The 27,065-nt window shown below is 38.9% G+C and overlaps 1 protein-coding gene across 8 annotated transcripts in view; it reads left to right on the top strand.

The window, feature by feature from the left end:
• Positions 1 to 3,543: 3,543 nt before the first annotated feature.
• LOC145502927 (hemicentin-1-like) overlaps positions 3,544 to 27,065 on the top strand; it is a 70,664-nt gene continuing 47,142 nt past the window's right edge. For 3 of the 8 annotated variants that reach the window (XM_081482336.1, XM_081482335.1, XM_081482331.1), the window contains exons 1-4: positions 3,544 to 4,301; positions 24,509 to 24,584; positions 25,016 to 25,327; positions 26,236 to 26,559. In XM_081482336.1, coding sequence (XP_081338462.1) covers positions 24,527 to 24,584; positions 25,016 to 25,327; positions 26,236 to 26,559 — 694 coding nt within the window. In that variant the 5' untranslated portion in view covers positions 3,544 to 4,301; positions 24,509 to 24,526. The other 5 variants (XM_081482339.1, XM_081482337.1, XM_081482334.1 and 2 more) reach the window with 5 other exon arrangements.

Genomic DNA, 27,065 nt, shown 5'->3' with positions numbered 1-27,065 from the left:
TTATTGTACTATAAGGCCCAGTTCAGACGCCGAACTTTTCATGAGTCGAACCTAATACTTTGAATTAAGTACATGAAAAGTTCGGCGTCTGAATCAGTTAAGAACGGCTATTTGAATTTGGAGCAGCTCAGCCGTTATTCCCGCCTAGCTCAGCCGGGAATTTCGGCTTTGGAACGGCTTTGCTTCAGACGTCGAACTTTTCATGTGGCGAACCTAATGCATACACCTTGCCTGAAAACTGCCGACCTTTCGATGTGTTTTGGTTCAAACTAAATTAAGTTCGGTGAATTAAGTTCCACATCTGAATCAACAGGCGTACTTTTGATAATTTGATAATTTCGATCCAAATTCAACTAAATTCGAATTAAGTTCGGCTCATGAAAAGTTCGGCTTCTGGACTGAGCCTAAGATAGCAATCAGGACGTGTATTTTCTATTATACGCCCGGATTATACACAATATTTTTAAAGCTGTTCAGCCCAGAATGGGATAAGAATGGCTGGAACTTTGGACATGTTTCATAGTTTCAGTAAATAATGTTCATTTATGTAAATATTTTATGATATATGATCAACTGCTGTATTATTACACAGCGATCACTTCGAATTCCTGTTTTTTTCTGTTATTCGAAGGTTACAGCATTGTTTTGTTCCAAAAAACAGTATATTAGTCACCATAAGGTAAGGATGTATCTGTAGTGATGACGGCACATTATGTAACCCGCTTTATAGTGTGGAATTCTGAGCTCGAAACTTTGCACATGCAGTCTTGTAACCTACCTAATAAAGGCAGATAAACATTGCCTTTAACATTGGTCTGAACTAAGAAACTAATTATAAGACAGGTCTGAAGCAGGGTATTGATTTACGGGTCAGGTCATGAAAAGGGTATCGAACTTTTGGTCAGGTAATAAAATGGGGTAGGGAAAATCGCAGATTTTGGTCATAAATAGGATAATGGTTTTGGGCAGCGGGCCGCACAACCCCACCCAATTTTTCTGGGAGTACCCCCCCGGGATTTAGAACCACCTTGGCAGCTTTAAATTACTCAATGTACGTGTGATGCAGTAATTGTAAACGAAGAAATTGTTTGACTGTGTCTTTGTAATTTGTTTAACTCTCAAGTGGAGCAATACATACATACATACACACTTTATTTAGACACGGTAAAATCATCAGTTACAAGATTGAGATGTATTAAGAAAAAAAAAATCTGATTTACATGTTTGCCGTGTGGGATTACCAGGAGGACAGATGGCGATCCCCAATCACAGCTGTTATTACTATAAATGTTTGAAGGCAATTTTAGCGAAACCTCTCGAGAGTGTCTGTCCCAGTAGGGGCCGTATTGTAAAAGAAATATTGTCCCTTCGCTTTAAAACTCCCGGCTAACGTACGGGGAGGTTCCGCCCGAAAGGGGTGCCTTTTTCAAATATCGGGTATGTAAAACGGTAGGGATTTCACAAGTTGAGGTAACGGAAAAGGTAGGGAAATCTGTTATCTATTTTTTTTTTAAAGAACAGACGCACCTTATGGCTGTATCATTTAATTTATTAAGCACAACATGAAAATGACACGAAGACTTCCTTTTTTGGCGATCTATTCATAACACGCCGGTCAGGTATGACAGTATGTGAAAGGCGTACCTTTTTTTAATTAAAGTTATATGAAAAGGGTACCTTTTCTGTCAAAATGGTATACAATAGGGTAAGGGGTTGAACCTCGGGGCGGAACCCTCCCGTATAAAACTTTGTAGAGTAGCCCACGGGGTCGGCATATATCAGACATACGTCATGCGAGAAAGCTTACGAAAAGGAGGGTTTTGTTTCATATTATCGTATTGCCAGGGTCTCCAGCAAGAAGATCTCAAAATTTCTTAAGTGATTTGAAGAGGTGTTCGGGTAAGACGAACTTCGAACCCTGACGCGTGTCTCCCAAAATATTTGGGTGTGGTTGCGAGGCGCAAACTTCTTGAAATTCATCACCCTATTTCTGACCTGCACTAAAACTTGATACCTTATTTCAACCCAGATCACACTTCTCAACATATAAGTAATAATAATAATGACAATTATAGATACCTTGTAGTTTCGTATCTAAACATAAATTCATTCAACTCCAGGGGCCCGTTTCTCGAAAGCCCCGGAAACTTTTCGGGCCCGGAAAGCCATTGCAAAATCTCGGACCTTACGATTACAGAGCTGTTTTATTCACATGTATTCTTAATATAAACAGAGGTTCCCTTCATACAAGAAGTTTCAGGCTTATACACTTCTCCGCTTTTAGATACAGATGAACTAAAAATGGCTTTACGGGCCCGAAAAGTTTCCGGGACTTTCGAGAAGCAGGCCCCAGACCAGAGTGTTGACAGAGTGCACCTACCAAGCGTTGTTTGAGATCAAAATGGCGCCAAAACCATACTCGTTAGTGTCACGCATACCTAAGTAACTTATACAAAGGAGTAGCTCCAGACGAAGGCACAGATGCTAAAGGCAGTAGTGAATTTTCTGTCGTGCAGTAATAAACGAAGGATTCTTTTCACCGGTTCGTTGTGATTCCACGATACAGTGTAAGCTCACTGTGTTTGACTTTGATTGACTGACCTCCAGACAAACTCTGTTTATATTAAGATTTCATCTCCTTACGGCTAAAATTTCTGATAGAGTCCCCTAGTAGGTGCTATGGCGAGAAAAATATTGTTCCAAAGTTTAAAATGCCTCTACTTATTAACATCTGTTGCCATGTATCAGAAGACAACGTGAACAGTAAGTGGTCGGGCCTTTGTTGCCCGGGGGGGGGGGGACTCCCATATGGAGTGGACGGGGATGCTCGTCGGAAATTTTGAATTTAACCCTTAAAAGAGACCAATCTGGGCGTGGCCGAAGCTTATGCACACCCCTAAAAGAGACCAGTTTATAAAAGAGACATATAAAAAGTACAGTGACTTTTAATGATGGCGAATTTGTTTATATGAATTGAGTAAATATAAAGAATCAAAATTCTTTCTGTTTTGTTGTTTCTTCGCGTGCAACCCTTAATGAGACCTTGACGGCTAAAAATAATGACATTTTGCCCAGAACACCCTAAGCCAGACCAAAATCCGAAATTTTACACCCCTAAGCGAGACGACGAGTATCCCCGTCCATTCCATATGGGAGTCCCCCCCCCCCGGTTTTGTTGTAAGGTGTAACACAACAGGAAAAATACCGCGGCCACGAGGTCCTTGAAACTTGGAGGCTAGGTAAATAAATCTGCTTAGGCCAAGTACGTGTTGATTGTTTTTGAAGAATTTTTTAGGTCAAAAGCTCTAGCTCGGTCATAAGATACTACCATCGAGGGACACGAGGGATTAGAGTCCGCCTGTTTTTAATATAATTGAACGATCAATACACAGGAATATTATGTACCTTCTGTTCAGTTGATTTGTTATCGACATGTTGATTATGGTTCGCATACCCACGGTGAAAGGAGAGTATAGTTCAGTGTTGTACTGAAAATGATTAGTCGGTCTTCAGTTGAAAATGAAGTACCTATTACGTAATCATGGTGTGTTCATTGCCATTTGTTAATGGTATTTCCTGCTAGACTGAAACTTCTTTTAGAACTCAGCGGAGGAGGCCTGTACAGGCATAACCTCTAGGAATGTAAATCTGGGTAAGACTAGTGCAACAAAGCTTGTCAATGTTCCAATACAATTCTCTGTGTTCTTTTATGTTACACACTCGAGCGATGATTTGATCAGGAGTTTTTCAACCTTCCCGCCAAAGTAATCCACTCGAGAAAACCTAAGGACTTCGTTTGTTCGCTGTTATTAATCAGAAGTTAATAGAAAAGAACTAATTTTTTCAAAACGCGCCTGTGAGTCAACCAATAACATTGAAATCTCTATCTTCATTCTGCGGTAAAGCTTTCCTCTCGAGAACCCAGCTCAAGTTATAGTTCACTGCCCACACCCCGCCGAGATTATACGAGCTTAAATTACATGGGACAAATTTCGGATATCACATAAACATCAAATTATTATTAAATTAAAGCAAAGGTCTTACAATTAATTTTAGCTTGCGTTTTGTTCTGGGCTTAACGAAACAGCTATTTGCCATTTTGTTTGGTCATCAGTCAATTTAAAAGACTTCATCCTCCTAGAGGTGTCCACACAGGGCAGTGTGCCAGACAGACTGTATCACTTCAAATTGTATTGAATACACAGCCCTGTGGGTACAATAGTTCATTCCAGAAAGAACAGGTTGACTGCAAGTAGACTCGCGAGTGAGCGAGCATTGAAGAGGAGGACAACAGAATTCAGGTAAAGATGCATGAAAGGGCGTTTTTGTTAGCTTAACATCTTTTGCTGTAAAAACGGTTAAAAGTTATTGCTTCGTACAAGGTTTGTTCTTTCGCTTTTTGTAGAAAGAGCTACAAGAGCCAATTACCAATTCTGTGGCTTAAGTTTCCCGAGGCCGAAAGCCAGTCGATCTATAACAGCACGCTCTCTTCAGTTATTTCAACTCTTGCTATACTGGTTATCTTGCAAAATTTCAACTTACGTTTAACTGACATTTTAAGCATCTTATAGAGTCGCTAAAAAACCGAAAGCTTCGTTATTGTTTTATTGGAACATGTACGCCGATCATTCAGCATTATTCTCTCGTTCTTTCGACGCTGGCTCTAAGGTGCTGTCCCAGAAAAAGAGTTGGTCTGGATTAGAGCCTCACCTTGAATTTGGTGGGGAAAAAATGAAATCGTACGTAATGAAAAATGCTGAATTAGTAGACTTGGCTTTTATAGAGCAACACGCGGGTCACGAGTGTTCGCAGAATGTCGTCCTCTGGAGTTATCGTTTGCCTAGGCAACATGTATGCAATTTTGTCCTCGCCCAGTTTTAATTTGTAATCTGGAAATATATTTGACAATCACAGTTCCTTCGGCAAATCTACCAGGACTCTCTAGTTCTTTTTTCAGTACAGACGAGAAATACGAGATTGTTTTGTCTGCTACTGCCGGTCGCCGTTCTAGAATAATTTTTAGTTTATAAATAGAAACGGGTGTCGCATGTACCTAGCAGGCCCTTTTAAACTGATAAGCAATCTTTTTATGCTCATGAGGAAATAGCTTGACTTATCTAATATATAATATCACATCAAACGTTTTTTTTAAAGTTATATGGCCGTCTTGCTTAATGTCTTGAAGGTCAAGACAACGTTGGCTTCAAGATATTTCATCGTTTCATCGGACTGACATCGTAAAATATCGGACTGCACAGGTACAATCAACGTATGTATATGAGTTCTATGCAAGTAACCAAGAAAAAAAAACCCCGTGAGATCAAATAGGTCAGGTTTTTTAAACAATTCATTTAAACACAGTCGTTTCGTGACATTTTCATCTTCGTGTAAGAAAAAGTAGTACTCAATTTTAATTATCCCGCCCACACCTCATCCCCCCTGATGAACAATGAGTACTTTCCCTAACACAATGTCACGCATTTGTACATTTGATCGATCACTCTAGCACGCGATAATCAGATCTTATAACAAAGAAAAAAACTTGATGAAATTTCTCAGTATTTTTTTGAAGTATGACGCCAAACATTGTGACAGACGTGATGAACGAAGTTTTCCATGCAAATTTTTTCGCATTTCCATCTCTGACACTTCTCTTGGGCACTTGATAGCTGAAGTGCTGGTAATCCTCTTAGAGAGTAAGTTTCCGGCTGAGCTCATACGAGGTCAGACGGGAACAACGGTTAAAAAGAATATGACGCCCAGGCGTTGTTTATACTAACATGGGTGATATTCAAACGTGCGGTGCAAACTTCAGTATTTTGTAAACGGTTCAAAACCCTCCTACATGCTAAATATGTCGATAAAAGTTATATCGTGATTATCGATTGTGGCATCTTTATAACAAACCCCAGAATTAGGTAACCTAATCTAAACGCGAAGCTTTGATGAACACCGACTCAAAACTAGTACTCCACCACCAAGTCATGTTAACACAAAATCTACACATGATCTGTCTTCCCAAGTTTCAGTTTGTCGACGCACGCCATAAGAAATGCAAGCCACTTTGGCTGAAAAACGTACGTGGTCACGAATACCCAGCCACAGACAATTTAACGCTTTGTTTGGGCCGGACTTCTTATTTAGTCTGCGATTAAGGAATACGCGTCCATCTGCCCCCTATGAGAGTTCCGGCCTAAGACAAAGCGCGAAAGTTTTCCTCGTTTCCGCGCGTCCTGTTGCTCTATGCTATAAATGTTTTAATAAACTGCCGACTGCCGTGGAAGCGTCATACACAAAAGACCGTGTTTAGCCACGTTTCCACACACTGAGAAAAGAGTAATACAACGAAATTCCGACGCGCAACGCCTATCTGTGACGAGCTTCGAGGTATATTTGGAAACCTGGTCAAACACTGTTTTGAGTGTAGTATATATTCTCAATCAAAACCTAAACTAAGGAGAAAACGAGAAACAAAATATACCGTCTACCGTCACGACTATGATTTCCTTCGCTGAAACCTTGATGAATTATTAATGAGTTTGAAAAATGGGAAGGGGAAAACCTCTGGAACCAGGGTAGTAATATAATAAGCGAATGGAGATCAGTGAAGAAATCGTTAGGTTTAACTTGTAGCCGAGACTAAAAGGTTACACAACCGCAAGTGAGAGTGAACAATATCGCGAAAGACAATCATGCTATCAACGCACAAGCTAAGATTGGTTGGGTTTAGGCATGACAAGGCAATGTTCCTTCTCGATAAGCTACAAACACAGTCTCAGCCAAAAATGATCCAAGGCAGAGCCTTAGCAAGTAACAGGCAAACAGAGACACTTGCCTCAGTCATTGTTTTTCGTTTTTGTTCATGGTTTTCAGTCATCATAAACACCCTAAATACCTAGGAAAGGAATTAAACTATGACCATTGTCTCAGTCATTTTTTTCTGGCTACAGCCCTGCTAGGTTGACCTTGTCTTTTTTTCCCCGTTCACGGGTGCTGACAGCGCGTGTCTGACAGTTTGAACACAGAACATATGCTACTAGCATAGTGAGGAATTTGAGGGTACATACAATTAAAGCCAGGCACACGATCAGAATTTAAAGCAGAGAAATCTGTCTTGTAACGAAATTACACTTGCTCTTTTGGTTTGACTTCAATCACATCTGAAGTGTCGTTTCACAAATGCAACGTGCTTGGAGCTAAACCACGAACTATAAACTCGTGACTTTAACCTTACAGAAGCATTGATTTCCATGGATTGACTTACTTTTACATAGTAAATTAAATCAGTCACTATTAGATCACTCAGTACAACACCAGTGTAGTGTAGAATTACTTACATGGATTCAATTCATTCCAACTTTTGTCAATCGAACAGAGCTTACGTTACAGCATTTCTAATAAAGTCAAATTTGCGGGACACCCTTCAGGGCAATATGTTAATGTTCGGGAAAAGAATATTCTAACTAAGTTATTGGTGGTATTCATGTCAGAAATGTCTGCTATTTCCGATAAATATAACTTTAAAATAAGGAGCCTTATTATAAACTCGAAACAATGATGTTCATATAGCTAATATTTCATCTCGATCTGGTTTAAGCTCAGTTGCTAAGTTATCAGAGTTACATAACAATCTTGACATTTTAATCAAAACATCTTCCTCTAGGTTTTACGTATATACGTGTAATGTGATTGGACTTTATTGATTAGTTGTAGATTATATTGTTCTTTATTCTTATTTTCTTCACTTAACTCAAGTTCCTGAGTCCATAGCTTTAGAGTAAATTAGTGTTTAACTGTTTGACTTCTGTGATTAATATTGATTCATTCAACAGCTAAAAGTGAACAGCCAAAATATAGGGTCATGCGGTATACTACAGGGATGCTTCGACCGACTACCGGCATGCGGTTAAGTCGATCGTTTGTGCCGTTTTGTTTGAAAGAGAGAAAAATAGAGTAAACAGAGCTCCAAAAGTACTCTCTTCATAGTTGCAAATCTTGCAAGAGGCATTCTTAACTTTCGGCATCACGAAAAAAACTACGAGCGATTTAATTCATAAGTTCTTATAAAATAGATAGATAGATACTACTTTAACAGAGAATATTCTAGCATATGAGAATTAAAGGTAAGAAGCTTGTTAGCTGTCAAGTGAAAAATATGAAACCTAAGTTGAGTTGAAAGTCCAACTAAGAGTACAAAGTTTGTTGTCTAGGCCTGATACAATTCAAAGAGGTCTGGACCAATGACAGTCTCAACAACAAAAAAACATTGGCGGTCAAAACATTTATTCACAGTTCTTAGCATGTCTCAGACTACGTGAAAGCGTTTGCAATGACAACACACTGGGAAAATATAGACAATAATATTTTCATGTTGTATTGTGACTATTGTTATGCGTTTTGTTGTTTATGAACTAAATTACATGGATTTCCTGTCTTTAAACCGGAATTCTCTTCCTTATATGCCATAGAATAACAGTATGGATTTGTAATTCTGCCAACATGCTATTTGCAAATCATATTGCAAAGTGGTCATGACTGAATACCAGATTTATGATCTTTAAGGAGGCAACATCTTTGTGAAGTGGAACCAGGAGGGGTATGTTTTTATACATCAGGGGTTAAAAATGTGTGCCGCGTTTTAGTGCTCATAAATGATGCGCTTTTGATTGACTAAACCTATCAACACTGCAATACAACTTCTGTATACGAATAGCGGCGATTGTTTTGCCTCCAGGACTTGAGGGTTAATATCTCGGTAATATCTGCCTTTTTGTGACATATCTTGATTAATGGGATTGATTGACACCATTAAAATATTGGATTATCGCCATGGCAAACTTCACAGTGTCTCGCACGCTGCGTCGCGTTGTTTATGTCTATTGCACAATTCACGTTCTCCAAGACAGCCTTCAAAAGCCTTCTTTTTCCCGCATGAAATTTAACCAAGTAGCCCATTGATGATGTTTTAACTTGAAGAGGCCTAGTTTTGTGTGGAAACATTTCTAAGTTTCACCGGTAAGGTATTCACTGGGGCTTGTGTTCAATTTCCATCCCCCACTAGAGGTTTATCCAATCGACACATGTGCACACGACGATGTGTTTGTAAAGGGTCAGTAATCTGATTAGAATTATTAGAACGGAAACGCAACGAGGTAGAACAGACTAGGAATGCGGCGTAACAACATGCAATTAAAATTCTCAACAGAGAGACTTGAGACGGTCGGAAAATTGCATGCAAAATCAAGGCAAGAGCAGGCATTTAAGTGGTAACACACAAAAGCAACTATAAAGGTTATGATTTTGCAAGTCTAGAAGATCTCGTTGTCCATAAAGTGTCTTGAAAATGTTTGCTCAAACCAGAGGCATCAGGAAGGAAGAAAATCGCCAGCGATTGAGATTGAAAGTCAATCAGCGCGTACTTGTTCTCATTTCAGAGGACTAAATGTGATCAGTCAACAGTTTATTACTTATAGGAAGTGCACAGTGTAAGATTGCATGCAGATTATGTCATCTGATATACTGCACCTTTTCTCCACTTTGGATACTTCAATACAAAGTCTACAAAGGGTCTCGCGTTGCCTTTCTTAACAGTTTTCACAAGAGAATTCCACTAAAGAGTCATGCAGACTTAGTGAGAAAACAAGACAAAGGATTGTAACCCGGCAAACTTGCCTATGTTTAAGTCAATCGCCGGCATTGCAATTTGGTTTATAACTTGCGTGTACCCTTCAGAATCCACACTTTTCAGTTTATAGCTCATAACTGAATAAGTCTGGCAAACGCAGCATTAGTAAAATGGCATCAATCATCTCTAGAATATCATAAAAAGAAATTAAGATACGTGTAGTTATTTCTTTGCCCCGACCTCGCTACACTTGGACTAAGCTGAGAGAGTCGAGACGGACATTCAGTGACCATGTTAACCGCCTATGGTTACAAGATATCTCCCTCTAAACGACTCAAAAAAAAAAAATGGAAGTTTTTCAAATGGCACCATCACTGATATCTTTAGCGGTAAATTAAGGATAGCCATGCCAACATGGTATTTCAGCTAGAAAAAAAGGATCCCTTGTCTCCGGTCCCTTGCTTAAAAATCAGTGAAACTGAACCCTGATCCTTGGTAAGGATGGCCATACATGGAGAGCACGTGATCACCTCGCTAAATATAAATCCCGATAGTTTTTTTAAATTTGAGTCAGAACTTTCACAGATCAGAGCATTTCAACTTTTTGAAGGTTTACGTCAGTACAAAGCTTGGCATAGATAGAAGTGCTTCATAATTTTTTTTTGAGAAATGTATTTCGTCACAGAACTTCACTGCTCGTGGAATGATGGAAAGTTTTTAAAATTCAGTGTCAAGGAAGGACTATGTGTCAGGTTAGGGAGCATCTGCTAGATTCTTAGGTAGTTCACTTCACCATCGTCCCCACACAAATGGGGGGTTTCATGCAAGTGCCCTCTCCTGCTGTTGTTCTAGATTTTTCCTTGATCAGTAGCAAGTTGCATGTAACCATAGGCACCATCAGAAACTTCCCTTAGAGTTTCTGGAACGATTTGTACTTAACATTAATTTACCTCGAAGAACGCATAATTATGTTTAGATGCAAAGTCCAAAGATTAGGCTAGGCTCTCTCATATTCAGTAGCTCTTAAATGATTGTTTAATACCCTACATTATGATGTTTTTCGAAGACGGGCTTAGATTTGAGCAGTCCGACCACTTTTTCTCAAGTCTTTAAAGATCATTACGAACTTTCGAACGTACGAATTTTTTGTTACTGGCGATGAAGCAAGAACCTGAAACACTAAACACAATGCTCTTAAGTCCTCAGCTAATTGGGTGTGGCTACAAGGCGCACACACAAAGTTGATTTTTTTTTTTAGCTATTAGAGTTCAAAAATGCAACGAGGATAAAGTTCAAATTATTGTTGGTGTCATTTCACTCCTCGCGCGCTTTTACACCCGAGCACGCACAGTAAATATAGGTGGTTAAAATTCTATATGCAGAATCGGTTTTCACTAATATTTGTCTTTCTAGCGGGCGACCGCTTTCTTATTCGTGGTTTAGTGAGATTCTCTATTTCATATTATTTATGCCTTTTCAGCAATTAAACTAGTAAAACGGGTTGCCAATTTTGGTTCCTAAAACTGACATCACCGCTGACCACTATAATTTGGGACTAGACGTGGATCGCGCGCAAATTTACTTGGAAGCGTAAAATTACTTCAGGACTCTGGCTAAAAGTTCCCGAGCGCTTAATTTGTGATTTCCACTGCTACAGCTCATATACTGAGGATAAATCTGATAGGTAGGGCATATAATTAGCTTAACTGTAAGTTTTACATAAATAGTACCTAACGTACTTTGTATTATTTGTATACTTTTGAAGACGGGTTATTTTGTGTTGCGTCGCTTTCGTTGTGTTTTTTGTAGAATTGGTACCGATGGTCAGTTGATCCGTGAAGAATTTGATTCTAACGCGTTTTAGCGAGTTACAAAGCTCCCAAGAGTTTAATATATGTTTAAATACACAACTTACTTGGATTTTTCGTGTATGAGTACAACACACCGACAGAATTAATCCGAGCCATACAAAAAAGTCAAAATAGTTCTCCAGTCCTCGGGTTACAGCGGCAGTTACAAAAGTTTGCGTTGAAAGACTTGTAAAACAATCAAATCATTAGCACAGTTCGGCTCATAGTCACACTATGTTCTTGAAATGTTTTTACTTCTCAGTCTCTGTCCATGTTTAGAACGACTCAGATCATTACGTAACAAAACGACGAGGGTACGACGAGGGTGTGTTGTGGCTTGCAGACTTAAAAAAAAAACATGTGATATGCGCTGGGAAATGATTACGTCTCGTTTTCAAGCAATCGTTCATCACCAGCTTGAAAAATAAAGCCTGAGTCCTGACCTGTATTTCCTTTAGAAGGATATATATTTTAGCCTTATTTTTTTTTTAGCTTCATTCCATTACTGGGGTATTTGTCTGGCTGGTCAATACGAAATGTATTGCACTTTGTTGCCTTTGGATATGCGAATCACGCACGGATGGGTTTAGTTTCTGTTATATCATATTACTTTATAAGTTTATCTCAGTCACTATGATGGGAATATTCTTATGAGCTTTCATGAATCACCAGCTGGCTGTCGTTCAGTAAAAGCTTATTTCCTGTCAGCTACTGTAAGGTGTAGTAGGCTGTCTGAGTGGTATTACTTTACCAGACTTGTGACATGCACAGGTCAAAAATTCGATCTATCGTTCAAACGTAATTAGAATTTTCTAGTGTTGCATGGAACTAATTTTATCAAATTAGTTTTACCAAATTAGGAAACTACAAGGACATTTCGGACCAACTTGTAGAGGAAATCTTGTGCGCGTTAGTAAGAATTTACATTGAAAGTCAGTATAACAAACTAAGTCTCCGCGTTTCAACCTAGTTTTTAGGGAGCGGCAAAACTGTACCTTTGATAACGAAACGGTACTATGCTGTTAGTAATTTAAGCATACTACAAGAGCTTCCTCCGCCCGCTAGGCAACCGTAAATACTGAAACAGGCGATACAGCGAGCCACCTTAAATTTCTAGCACACAGGGGTAGAGAGTGATTCAGGACAGAAGGGACACACAGCCTAGTAGCGGTGGAGAATCTGATATCTAGGAAATCGTGGATCTCGGAAACCTTTTGATCCGATCTCGAAATCCTTAGTGAGAAGCGCGAAGAATTTTTTTGTGTGCATTTCTTACTGTCTGGGATTCTTAAATTTTTTAAAGGAGTTCAGTCACGGCATTTTGAGTTATTTTGGCCGCTTACAAAGTTATCTTTAAATTGAAGGAAACCTAAAAATAGTAGTTTTCTAAGATGGAAAAACACCAAAGAGACAATAATAAACCATAAAGAGACAAGTATGGTTAAGGGTGGAGAAGATTAACACGGATTACGAACGACAAACAAACTTGAAAAATCTAGGCTAAATATTTCAAGATGTGCAAACCGTTCTCCGATTTTCAAACACGTATCTTGAAGTCTCGGCGAATCTCGGACTTGCCACTCGTCATCCTAGTGAATGTGGGGAATTGTGGGTGATTTACACAAAAACCGAAGCTTTGCCTCAATTTAAAAAAAAAAAAAAAAAAATAACATTGAAAGATATTCATATTAAACTGCAAACAGAGTCTAATTGTTTTGATAAGCCGTTGTCTGCCGTAATGAAGTTCGATCACAAGCACAACAGGCTAAAATCCAGTAAGAGTTCTGTTATCTTTACCGGCTGCCGTAACGCACAGCTAGACGGCTCACGTGTCGATCTACAACGGGGCTAAATTTTAATTCATTGGTGTTTTGGTTTTTTATCGTGGATTAAACAGCTTTGATCCTTCTTCAAGTACGCTTAACTCTTAACACCTTTTTAAGTAGGAAATGATTTATTTCTGTACTACAGTCTGACTGAAAGCCGGTCACTCAGTTTTTGGAAACAGTAGTAATTCTAGACATGCCATGAGATTTCAGTTATCGTTCTGAAGCTATTGTTATATTGATATAACAGCGTATCAGTTATGCCTTATAATCTTTGTATTTCCACCTGGATAAAAGGTTGCTTTCTCCCCACTCAATCAGATTAAAAGTAATTGAACGCCAGTTTTGTAGATCTTGCAAACCAGACGAGAAGTTCACGAGAGCGTCAGTTTTTTAAGGGGTCACTCACATGGAAGGGAGAGGGTCGTTTTTTTAACGGAGCAAACTTAAACAAGAAGCGAGCTTCAGTGTGTACGTTAAATGTAGTTATGGGATCTTGTTAGCCCGGAGTTTGCATGACTTTCTAGTCTTCCCTAAGATTGCGTGCCATGTAATTATTTGCAGAACATGCTCGAAAAAGAATATCACAGAAATTCCAAGCGCGTTTTCAGCAACTGAGTTTGGCATTTTTCTACTGATCGAGCTGCCAGACTGAAGTTCAATCATATATCACTGAGAATTTCCGTTTCTCTTTACATTTTGTATTTATATTTTTAGTCACGTTATTGCTATCTTTGGTCATATTTCGAATTTAACGAGCGGGATTTTCATTAAATGAATTGACCTGTCCAAATATTTGGTATCAAGTAAAATAATCACTGGAGAGGTGAAAATAAATCCAAGATTGTGATGGACTTGAAACATTTAGACAGAAGTTTTTCAGGATTCACAAAACTAGCTTCTTTAGGTTCTGTGGCTTTTATCATTCTTCAGTGTTAGTCATCAACTTGACTCACTTAATTATTCTTCTTGATATGCCGACATGACTCGCGCGGTATCATTTCCTGAAAAGGCACGCACCAAAACCTGGACCCTTAGACATATATACATGTCTGGATTTATGAAAACAGTGTCAAAGAAATTGCGCCCTGCTTAAGCGATAGACGCTCAATCGGTAGACGATATAAAAATTAAAAGGAATTTCGGTTTTTTTTTCTTCACCCTCTTTTCCTTGCTCTTCTCTATTTTTGTTTCATCGCTTGGAGTGATTTTAAGGCCTTCAGGAGACGTGAAATCAAAGATATAAGTGTACATGGGTGATTTGTTGTGAAGTACTGACACGGTTTTCATAGATCAGATAGATCCAGTCGTACATATGTACTGATATTGGACATATATATCACATATTGCGTGACGATAAAACAGTCCATCGATCATCGCACATGGTCCACAGTCCAAGAGGCTTGCTGGTTTTAACACATGCTTTTCAACTGTACTGTACAATAGTTAATTGAATCGCACTGTTTGCGTGAGCGGCTGACACAGCAGAAACTGGCGAGGCACGAATAGGCAAAGATTGAAGAGGACTTTAGTTATCCAGGTAACATCATTCAATATGGTTGATGTGAACTATGATAATTACAAATTTAGAGTAACTAGCTATTATTGAGAAAAAAAAAAGTTCAATTTTTTTTTCTTCGAACTGATCGAAAAGGAAGGGGGTAAACACGATTTCAACAAACGTGGTCTCTAAGAAGGAAACCAGTCAGTATTAGTGGTTAGATCTGATTATCTACATATATTCATTGATTATTTTATGTATTCACTTTAATAAGCACACACTTACGAACGAGATAAGATATTATGAAGCAGGAAAGACAACTGTGAAGCGCATTTGCGCACCCTTTGCCACAAAAGCTTTCAATTGCGCGAAAATTGTGGACTGTTCGAAACACTTCAGCCTTAATACTTTCTCATTTCGAGGTCAGTCATTAAGTGCATTCGATTCTTGCCTTTGAGCTGTTAGCTTACACTTTGTTCACAATGTGTAGTAACCGGCTTTGCTATGACAACACGACGAGATAGGATTTGTTGCATCTTCTAGATTTAGGCTTTTGAAAATATAGATTTTCTGCCTTTTGTTTAAGCCGGAAATCCTTTCTTACACGATGAGAAAACAGTTTAGTCTAAGACTAGCCAGTGACTCTTCAGCTCTTAGCATAGAACGAAGTTAAATACGAGATTAGAGTCTTGCGACTTAGTTGACTTTTCACTCCAACTCACCGGGTGCTAATGATTAAGGAGATACCCATGGCATGCACGCACATGCAATATCGAGATCTGAAAATAATTGATGAGTCACGCAGATAAAATCAGCCTTGATGACTGTCTAATTGACCATAAACTACTCAACATAACAATATTGTGATAAACAGAAGTGAACAATGTACAGGTCAAAACCATAACTGCAACATATAGGCAGTTAGCATGTTATTGAAAACAAGTCACGCGGACATTGCTTGTCACAATGACACTTTCGTGATAATTTTACACGAGACGTCCAAAGTCCGTGCATACCGTAGTGTCATTCTTTAAACAAAGGCGTATTTCATGTCTTCAATTGAACGTAGCTATTCAAACGCGTTGTCAGCACCGTCACATTTAATCTAACATCCCACGAATGTAAAACCGCATCCTTTCTAATGCATTCCAGCCAATTCTGCTCTCAAACTTATTCCATCCAACCGCACTACTAAGAGATACACCGGGTTTATGTTACTCTGGTTCAAGGGGTCTGGCCAGTGTCCCGTCATATTGTATTTTTTTGACAGGTAACTCTATTCTCTCTGTGCATCTATTCGGTAAATTGTTGGCACAACTTGACAATTCTGGAGGCTGGACTAGTATTCCTTTTGGGGCGAGTTGCTATACTCTTCGATCATAGTTACCTAGACACTTATGCTTACAGAAGCTATTCTTTAACGCTGGCATTTAGCGCAGACCACAATCTAATCCTTGCAAAGTAAAATGGCCCTTCAATTTTATAACACTTGTGTTTGATTTTCTTTGAATACGTTGTCTTAGTAACCGCACTGCATTGATAATCAGTAACTTGGTAGATAAGAAGTGTACCCTTCAACAAACTTACACCACACTTCAGGTCCAAGCTAACTTGAGATGTGTCCACCAAGGAGGTCTCCATATAGACTACTTCGCCCTCTCCTCGCAGCTACGCCCAATCTACCCTTCCTGCCACTGTTCTGATCAGGCCTAGCCTCTGTGTACTTACCAGCACACGTTTATCAGAACCAGTTTTCCACTGTCTTTCGTGTTGAAATTTTTCAAAAAGAAAAATAAGCTTGTGCTTTGAAAGAAAACTTAAAAATAACTTGCGTAAACCCAGTGTAATTAACCTGTCATTAGAAAGGCGAGTTTTGATTTTCTTTGCCATACATGGCGTGCTTTAAAACCACGTGATAAGCTCAAGAATAAAAGGTGGATTTTGCGAAGTTCTCATCACACCTGCAAAAACTGGGGATATTTAGATATCTCTTTTAAAAATCCTCGGTACTTCAGAGAAATTCTGATCACGGCTAGTTTGGGATTCCGCACTCTGGAAACACGGACTTAAGTTAAATATCATGGAAGTTCTTTATGACAGGTTAGGGAACATCTGATAGGTTAGTTCAGTTAGCTATTGGTCACCACTTAGTGGAGGGTTGTACTTTATTTTACATAATATATATAACCTTTATTTACCCTTCCGCAAGACCTATGGTTTTCGCGTTCAGCTTTGAAACACAGGTCATCTTCGATCAACATATAGCACGCATTTTCACGCAGATGTTAAAGGCTAAAAGTGAACCACTACAACTGGTTGCGGCTTTAAAATAAATTAAATCACCACACTACAACTGATGAAATGGGGCATTTGGGAATTTAGAATGGCATGGTTACAACGCAACATTATTTCCTGTCGATAAAATGGCCCAGCCTTTATACTATAGACAAGTAAAACATCGCTAGATTTATAGCTAAAAGCAACCAGGAATTTGAGTGTCATTCGAACGTACGTCGAACTTTTTTTTTTTTGGACATAAATTAGGTTCTTTAAAGCTGTCCTCCAAGACATCTTGACCAGCTCTTTTTCTTCGTACTGGGTGCGGCGACAGTGGAAGAAACACAGTACAAAGGCTTTATCTTAACTGACCACAAGCTCCTTGCGCTTACAAATAATGCACTGCAAAAAAAAGCTCAGCTTATCTTCCTGCCGTTATTATTTTTAGAGACAACTTTTGTGGTCAGTTTGGTCACTTTTGATGTACTCAATATGATATTAACACCGCTGTCCAATGTCCGTTTTTAACCGCGGTTTAGAGTACTGATTGGGATATATACCAAGGACTTCAGGCCCCGGAAGGACCAGGGTTTTTGTTCAAGTTTCATGGCTAACTTGGAGAAAATGTCTAAAATAGGACAAGTGCATGGCAAAATTGACAACGAAACACTTTCTTAGAGTTGCCAGTTATCGTTAACACGTACCCTGCTCGAGTCCAAAAGTTTGAAACGTGAAGCGACTGAATTTTGAACCTGACAAATTACAAATGAACAAGCAGAATAGCATGAAAATGCGATCCTCGTCACTGCTAGTGCTTCTCTTGTTTAGCACTTTCAGTGTTCAGTTTACTCATGCGAAATAACTTCAAACAGGACTGTGGAAAATCAGATCAGAGCTTGTAATAATATTACATTCAGTCTACTTTGTTTGTTTTGGCACTGTTGACCCTGCAGCCAAATATAACTGTGCTTGGCTCCAGTCCGTCTAGATAACACAAATCGTAGTTTGGCCTGCAAGCAAATTTCTCTTCTTGCAATTTAGAACTGGAGGGAAAAAACCTTAACGAGCACCTCAGTTACTGTGATTAACTCTGTGTAGCATTGGAAAATCAACATTTACTACTAATAATCAGTACTGAGAACAAAGTGCTATTATAATCTCCATGATATTCTCAGCCAGTTCATAGCCTCCGGCTATTTCCTGTCTTTAAGAACGTCGGAGCATCCTTCAGACAAATTAATTATTTTACTAAATCTGGTTTCCCAGGTCAAGAATAAGTGATTTCTTTTGTTGTTCTACAAACAATTTTGTCTGCATTGCAGCTTATTTGCACTGAATTGGGCAAATCTTTAAAGGTGTTTAGCTATCTGTACACCTGTTCGGTATTCATCTTTTGCTAGACCTTCGAAATAAGACAGCATGAAAATAATTGCGAAAGCCTACAAAGCGCCACATCGTGGCCTAACCAGAAGTCAAAGAGACTTGAATGAACGCGTCGCCATAACGTTAAGCCGATTGTCACTGCCCGAAACGATGTGAAGTGTTTATATTTAATATTAAATATACAAGCGTACGCAAGAAGGCGTTAGCAGTTTGTATGATTGAATTCCAAGCTAAAGTCATGCGAAAACTTAGCAATTATTGCACTAATCAAAAATTACAAACATGTGGCTATATAGCAACTCATAGCTCTTACTGTTAATTATGGTCGTTTGTGATGCACCATGCATCAACTATGTCACATCAAGCGCCAGATTAGGTCAGATAACAGTTTTTAAACTGTTATTTAACCTAATCCTTAGTTAATATTTCCTCACAAGCATATGGATGCATTTGAAATCTACCAAATTCTGATCAGCTCTGCATAGCCCCGTTAAATATCAATACATCACTAGTTTTGTGCGATAGGCAACTAGTCAATCTAGGACCGTCTCTTTCTCAAACTAACTTATAAATATAGCTTGTATTTTTTCGTTGGCATTTCATATTTAACAAAGGTTATCCTTCTCCAGTGCTTACCCATAAATGCTCTCACAAGAAGGAAAAGATTTTGCTAGATCCTGGCTTGAGAAGGGTTTTTAGTCCTAGCCGGACAACGCAGTAGGTCGGGTAACGAGCCATTATTGTATTTTTAGCAGCAGGTCCTGAGTTATGTTTGTCAGAAGTACTCCTAGAATCTTTCTTTTTTTTATTATCCTCTAGACAAAGACTGCTAAGTTGTCTCAAGAGGAAACAAATAATCAGTTTTACAAAATTATATTCCGGTTCTTTCTTCATTGTTCATGCTCTTACAAACTAGTCTTGCAGAGTAGAGGGGGCAAATTGGGAAAATAGCAAGGCAGGCAATTACTGAGTTAGTTGACACTAAGAAATAGAGCTTGGAGGAGAAAAATAAAGGGTCGCACCTAATTTATTGATAGTAAGAGATAGTTCACCCGTAGGAAAAGAAGATTGTAAAGGATAAATTTTAACACGAGAGAAACACGTGACAGAACGCAAATTTTATTTGTACCATTGCATTTTGTTACATCTCGTTCGTGTTTCAGTATCGTAAATGTAAGGTCTTCATGTAACGAGCATCAGGTCCAAATATGTTTTATACATTATCAAGCTCTGATTCCCCGAATGCAGAAACAATGTTTTCGTGCCTAACCTTCGCGTGCTTTAAATAACTGAATTTGTATATAAAAAAATATGAAATAAAAACATTCTTTCCGTGCGTGGCTGTCTTGGAGTCATATTAACGCGTGTTTAGTCGACTATAGCCGATTAGCAACCCACGTCAGTTACGGAGACCTATAAAACCAGACATAAGCTCACTTAGATCCTTTTTACAGCGCCCTCACTCGACTTCTCCAGAGCAAAACAATCTGGAACAAAACATAGGCAAGCAAGCACAATACTGTAACTGGAAAAATAGAGTGATTCCAGGTGAGGACATTTTATATAGCTTGAACGTGCATTTAAATTTACACAATTGATTCGCGTTGCCTATGGTAATCATAGAATTGACGAATGGGCCACTCGGGCTTGGCACTTGCTTATTTAGTATCAACCTTCCAGCCGGCCGGAATAACTATATTTTCCCTCATTGGAGCATACCTTTTTTGAAATCAACGTTGCTTTCAATGCTTGCGAGATTCAACAGTATTAAACGTTTTAAACTTTTACCTTCTAACTTTTACCCCTTGGTATAGAATATCTCACTCACTGACACGCGAACTGGAAAGCAACACAAGTAAAAACACAAACGGTGTCATTTGACCGGTGCAGAGCTCGCGTTCTGATGCTTGTCAACTCTCTCCAAACAAAACTTAATCACTCACCGATCGAGGCGGGACCGAAGTGTTACCGTTGTGTTCTAGGTTGTGCATATACTTTGAATCTAATTAATCTAAGGGTTATTCATGATAGTTCATTAGTTCGAAGGTGGTCCACATATTTTATTTGCCTTTTATATCGACTGAAAAATAAGCACTCGTATCTGTTTATCATGGATACGCAATGTTTGTTTTTTCAGTTTAGTTTGTTGTTCTTAATCCTCGTCTCCATCCCCTCCAGACTAAGCAATCCTTGTTCCCGTTTAGTTTGATCTAATTCCTTGTTAAGTTTGATCTAATTCTTTGATCTTTTCTTATTCAAATAACATTTTATTTTGTACTTTCCTTCTGTTTAAAAATAGTTCACTGGCACATCTCCCATCCTAACCTGCTCAGATTTATACTGGTTGCCAAACTTAGCCAAATATCTGCCGTATCCTAATCAGTTGCAGGTTGTATATAACCCTTTTAATTTCTGAAATTCGCTTTCAAGTGTGAAGTCTTTATTATACTATTTTATATGACAAGTTGTTTACAAATTTTACTACTGAATGTAATCCATACTTAACTATACCGTGATGGGTGATACGCGACAGAGAGTTCTAGTCCCAAGTCAGATTTGACCTTTTCTTGACTAGATGGTGGAAAATAGCACGTCAAATGTATTAGTTTTTTTTTCGCAAAATTTTAAGGGTTATCTTCCCGTCTCGTAAAGTTAACGGTACGCAACTCTTCTAAATGTTTAACGCAGAGAAATGTGTAAAACATGAGGTGTTTCTTTTCCTTCAAAATATAATTTTACAGATCGAAGTTAACGAATTAACCCCAGCAGACAAGCAAAAGGGATTTACAGAAAGTTACTCTGGAACAGCCCTCGTTGACTAATACCTCCACTCAAAAGTACTCTTCAGAAATAGTTTCCTTGCCAAAGTTTCACAGGATTACCTATTATGTAACGTTTACTCACACGCAAGGCTGGCAAAGATCTAAGAGGCTAGACTAGCACGTTACAATGGCATCCCTTGGCCTTGGAATTATTTCAGTACTTACTGAGTGAAACTATGCGTCAGTGTACTTACCACTGGAAAAAGAAACCTTAACACTTTGAATCTTGGCTAACTTACTAACTTTGAAGTGCTGCTTAATCGTCGAGTCACAAGGACCCACACAGGGTTCACTTTATGTGTATAGTTATTTCCTAGATACAATTCAATGAGCATGGTCTGATTTATACGTTTGAAATTACAAGTACCTCTGAAAGCAAAAAAAGACAACTTAAACGTTGTCAAGTCTTTCAGAGCTCAGTTTTAAAGCAAATTCAAAAATCGTCAGACAGGGATTTAATCATGATAGATTACATACAATGATAACATAATTCGATTCACGTTCTTTTGACTCATGCTTTACCTACAACTCACACAACATGAACTATCTACTTGTGACTCTATAATAATGCTCGACCAGTTATAACCTAGTATCTGAATCAGTTTTTCCACATCGTCTTCATTATGTACAAGTACAGCTTACGTGACCCAAAACCGATATTTGTCACTAAAATGGGTTTAACTTGTTTCTATGAGTCAGCAATGTGATGTTGTTACCTCAAAAGCAGATTAACACTCGCGCAATTGTCAGCGGAAATTTCAAATCGACCCAGGGGAATGAAACTGATAACACTAGTTTGATGGGTTACAGTTCTGTGATTTGAGTGGGAATATAATCGAATTTAATCCAGCTTATTTTAAATAACAGTGCCTTCCTGTTTTCTTAACCATTTCAATGCTTTTCCTGTGAGCTTGATTTCATTCATTGTCGAACAATTGATTAATCTACTCTCTGTATAAACTGGAGAACAGAGCAAGCCAACACATCAAAACGTCTAATGTAAGTCCTTTCTTTTTATCTTTTTGCAAATTTTAGAGCAAAATTGTAACTAACTTGTCTAATCTAAACTACGAAATAAGTCAGTAAACGCTACACTTGTTCATGCATGCGGCTGATTAGTAGTCTTTGAATGGGAAAGGAAAAAAAAAAAAAAAACAGCCTTGCAGCTGATTACCATTATTTTTCTAAGATACGCGAGTGTTGATAACAACCGCGGTACCTGTAGTGTTCTTTAGAGCAGTTTATGGAGTCTCATTACCCTTATAAACAACTCAGTGATATGCTGCTCTAGGTAGCCCGCTGTCCGATTAATTCCCTCTTGGAATTTTAAATAGTAACAAAACTCTTGGATCACAGTCGAGGACACTGGGTGGTCGAGTACAATTAAAGGAGTTCTTCTTTTCACCAGACTATAACAATTCTCTTCTAGTATAAATGCGGTCGGGAAGGTTAACTCTGGAGAAAAGTGTGCCAGAAAAAATAATAAAAAAATTTGTAGTCAAAATAGATTGTTCTGCGATATTAAATTTAACGACCTCATGAAGATCGCGGAGAATATCACGTAATTCGATTTTGACATTTTCAGTTGTTATACGTCCAGGGGACTTTGACCGGGTTTTAAATTACACACACACTCATGGAGAGTTATTACAGTCCTAATCGCGTGCTCAAGGTTCTCTCTGTGACACTGGACTGGTACATGGCAATAGTGGATTCGGTCAATTGAGCTATTAAATCTTTCGTGTTTTACTTTACCCCCTGTGAATATTCAAACTCATTAATAATTCATCAAGTTAAAACAAAGAGAGTCACAACCGTGAGGGAGGTTTGGATACCCGGTCTTTATTAGCATAGATTTTGACGATTTTACTTCTCCGTTTACTCCTTAGTTTTTGTTTCAGTTGAGAAGATATATCAAACACTCGTGACAGTGTTTCATCGGCTATTCAATCACCTCGAATTTCGTCCAAAATACTCCACTGCGCGTCGTATTTTCAACTCTCTTCTCAGTGTTTGGATATCCCGATGAAACACTGTCTCACTTGTTTGATATATTACTTGACATTTGATTCCAACACAAACACGATTGCTTGTTTTTTTTTTTCAGATGCACGTTACGTTTGCTCCATTTTAAAAGTGGAAGAATTAAATTTGCTTGACTCCAACCTCGCAAAGAGAACTCATTTCAGAAGCAAATGTTTGATTTTTGTTTGTTTTTTTAGAATAACTCTCTTTCTTGTTGGCCCATTCATGCTTACTTATCGGTAGCGACCTTGAGATGTGTAAAATTAGGCTGCAAACTTAAGCTAGAGTGTTTCTTGTTTGGTTGGGCGAGGGGAATGCATTTTCGAGTTTATATTTGTCAACAAGAATGAAAGAGACCTACTACCCTGAGTTGCAATGCTCGAGTTAAATTTTGGGTGATATTGCATGTATACAGTTAAATTCTGTTGATTTGTCCAAATGAGTTTTTGTTTAAAAATGTTGAAAATGGTATTATAAACAAGCTTATGTTTACTCATTGGTTGTAAACACGAGTTCCATAGACTCGAAGAAGTTCTATATTTTCAAGAAAGTGCAAATATTCCTCCATTTGGCACTGTCTAAAATGGCTGCAAATTAGCGCAAGCTAAAGAGGGAGGCGTTGGGTTTTTCAGGTTTGGTCAGTTTTTAGATCGGTTTTTGCACTAAAAATATCCGGTCATTCTGTTTTGATATCTGTTGCGCTTTCCTTTTTTTTTCCTTTTATAGTTCTCGGTTTGGGGTTTTTGGTGATAACAATGGGGTGCCAGGCCTAAACGACTCTTACTCTGTAATATTGCTCGATCTAGTCTGTGTATCTTTCAGAGATTTGTCCATTCAGTATGAAAAATACCTTTAAATATTTCGCGAACCAATGGTTGATTCTGGATTTTAAAAACTCCAGTGTTTAATGCTATTACTACTAACATCATTTAAACAAGTTCATATACGTTATGTTCGGCGGCTTTTGGTTTTTTTTTAAATGTTTAAGGCGGTTTTTCGGTTTTCAAACCTCATGAAAACTACGGCTTTTACTGTGCCATTTCACCAAGGTAGCTTCAGCTGTGGTATCACTACTAATACAACTTGACCAGATTTATACACATTATTTCTAACTATTTGTTTTTCTGTTTGACACGGCCAATGCAATCCCCATGACTTCTACTTAACATTGACTTCTCGTTATATTTTAATTTTTCCAGAGAACCTGCCACTGAAAGATGTGGTACAAAGCTGTTTCACTCTGGGTTTGGACTGCGCTTACAGTTCTAGTCCCAGGTAAATAGTTTGCCTATTTTGTTTGATTGCGGTAGCATAGTGGTGCAAGTGTTTGTGAAGACCCTTGTAGCCCAATACCGCAGTGGTACTGAGGCCTAGTTTCCGAAAATCATACTCTTTTGGTAGAGTAAGATAGCTTTCAACCATGATGGTCACCTAACAACCCTTTACAACCAGAGCGCCAAGAGGCTGAACATTGTGCATTAGCACGATTATGCATGGACACTGGCGGTAATTAAGTACGAATTACTGCCCTTTGCAGGCTTTATTTGGGCTGCAACTCAAAACGTTGCGTCACCTAACCAATGACTGCCACGTTACCTCCCATGTATACTATAATAGTTGTCTAGTAGTTGACTGCAAAGTCTTCCTTTCAAAAGGTACCTGTTGTGTGATTTTGATTACAAACTTTCGTCATTTCACTTCTTTAGCTCAAAGTAGCCCTCCAGTGATAACAGATTTCCTACAAAAGGATTTGGTTTATCCAGAAGACGTGAAGGCAGGAGCTCAGACTGGCTTCAGACTTCCCTGCAAAGCCACAGGGTCAAATTTAAAATGGACTTGGAAGCATAACGGTACAGCTATCGCCGCCCATGATGGTACACCCTTCACACTTACCGGGGATGGCACCTTGACAGGCAGTAACTTAAAAGCTACAAACAGTGGTACTTATCAGTGTTTTGTGAGGGACGAGAAAACTGGTGCTGTAGCATTCAGTAGAAAGCTTAAAGTTGCAGTCACAGGTAAGACTAAGGCCCAGTTCAGACGTTGTGCTTCTGCTGTGCCGAACCCAATTGCAATTTGCTTCGACTTTAGCACGGCGGAAACACGTCTCAGATTTAGACGTCATGCCGGCCAGTGTCGTACCAAATTCAGGATTTACTGAGGCCACGAAACAATTCTCCTCGTGACTTCTCCCGGGAACGCAATCCCGCCAAAATACATTAATATAACTGATGAGTTTTGTTTGGCCTGGCAGAAGCACGAAGTTGTATTTCGTGAATTCATTTCTTAATGGAGCACTTTCGTGTTCTGGTCGTTAACAAAAGCATTATAATTCGTCTAGTAAAGAGGCACCTCGTATAAGGGTCTGGACACTGATTCATGGCTCCAGCCACGTGAACATTATGCAACTGTAAAGTCGTATAAGAGCACCAAGTCATCAACCCAAAAACATATTAAAAACATTTGTAACCTCCAGTAACGGGAACCTCCCCGATCTCCTTCCCCGAGGAGTATGTTTGGGCCAGCTAAGCGATATCGACGTTGACGATATCGACTGTACATATGATAATCGTGTTTACTTTTTAGCATAACGTGTAATTATTTTAGATTGTATTTCATGCTCCTGACTTAAACTTTTTAAAATTTTTACCCGTATATTGTATTTACTTATATTTTTAATTCATATGGAATACCTACAAATTAGCAGGTGTAATTTTATCGTTCAGGTGATGTCACACCTCACATATAGCGTATTACACGATATAAGTGTATTACACGATAAACGTCTATTGCATTGTATTGCAATATAGACCATACTCCACACAGTAAAACTGTTCGGTAGTTGATTAATATTCATTAAGCGGCTCACTGGGGTATGTTAAACAGTTGTAATAGGAGTAACAATACCTTTTAATTTTCTTCTTAGCTGTTGGTGCCTTTATCAATTCTACAAGTGTGGTAAAAAAGGTCAATCTTGGTGACCCTTTCTCCTACGACTGTCCTCCTCATGAATACAGCTACGGTGTGGTGTACAGTTGGGGGAATGTCGATGGGGATGCTCACCACACGTTTGCGCGAAATGAGCGTCGTTCCATCTCAAGCAATGGCACTTTGTTTATAATGTATTTAACGCAAGACGACATTGACGAGATAAAAAGGTATAAGGGTATAAGGTGCACCATTTCTGGGGCTAATTCCTTCCAGCGCTCTGGGACATTGAAACTTGAGAAGATTGACAAAGATCAAAAAGGTAATTAAAGATAATAGAACTGTGAAAGATACTGTTGAAGTATTAAGGAATAGTGTCAACTACCAGTGTGTTCCTCAATCCTTCCGTATACTAAGGCGGCGTTCACACTCGGTCGGCCCGGGCACTGTTGCCTGGGCCCCAGCACAAAATAGTGTTGCATTCAGACACTGGTACTCTAAGTACCATAGTACCATCTAGTGCCCGAGGACAAGGTCCAGACCTTGTACCTGGGCACGGTGCCCGAATTTTGGTGTGACTATTTGGAAGAAAGGTGCGCTCACATTAGTGTCCAACTAGAATCGTACTCGGGCAAAAAAAATCAAACCTGGAGATGACCGAAAACACCATTTGACAACAAATAAAGGGTACATACGAATTTGTCAAATTCGCGGCGATGACTTGTTGAACGGTTACACTTGACCTCAAGGGGTATAGGCCAGTACCAGGAGCCATAATCGGGGACGGAGACCGTAAGCGCGCGCCATTTCTAGTATTGGGGTTGTCCC

Source organism: Orbicella franksi, chromosome 11, assembly GCF_964199315.1.
Source record: "Orbicella franksi chromosome 11, jaOrbFran1.1, whole genome shotgun sequence".
Taxonomy (NCBI): domain Eukaryota; kingdom Metazoa; phylum Cnidaria; class Anthozoa; order Scleractinia; family Merulinidae; genus Orbicella; species Orbicella franksi.
The sequence above is the reverse complement of the archived record's forward strand: the minus strand, read 5'-3'. Positions and strand labels throughout refer to the sequence as shown.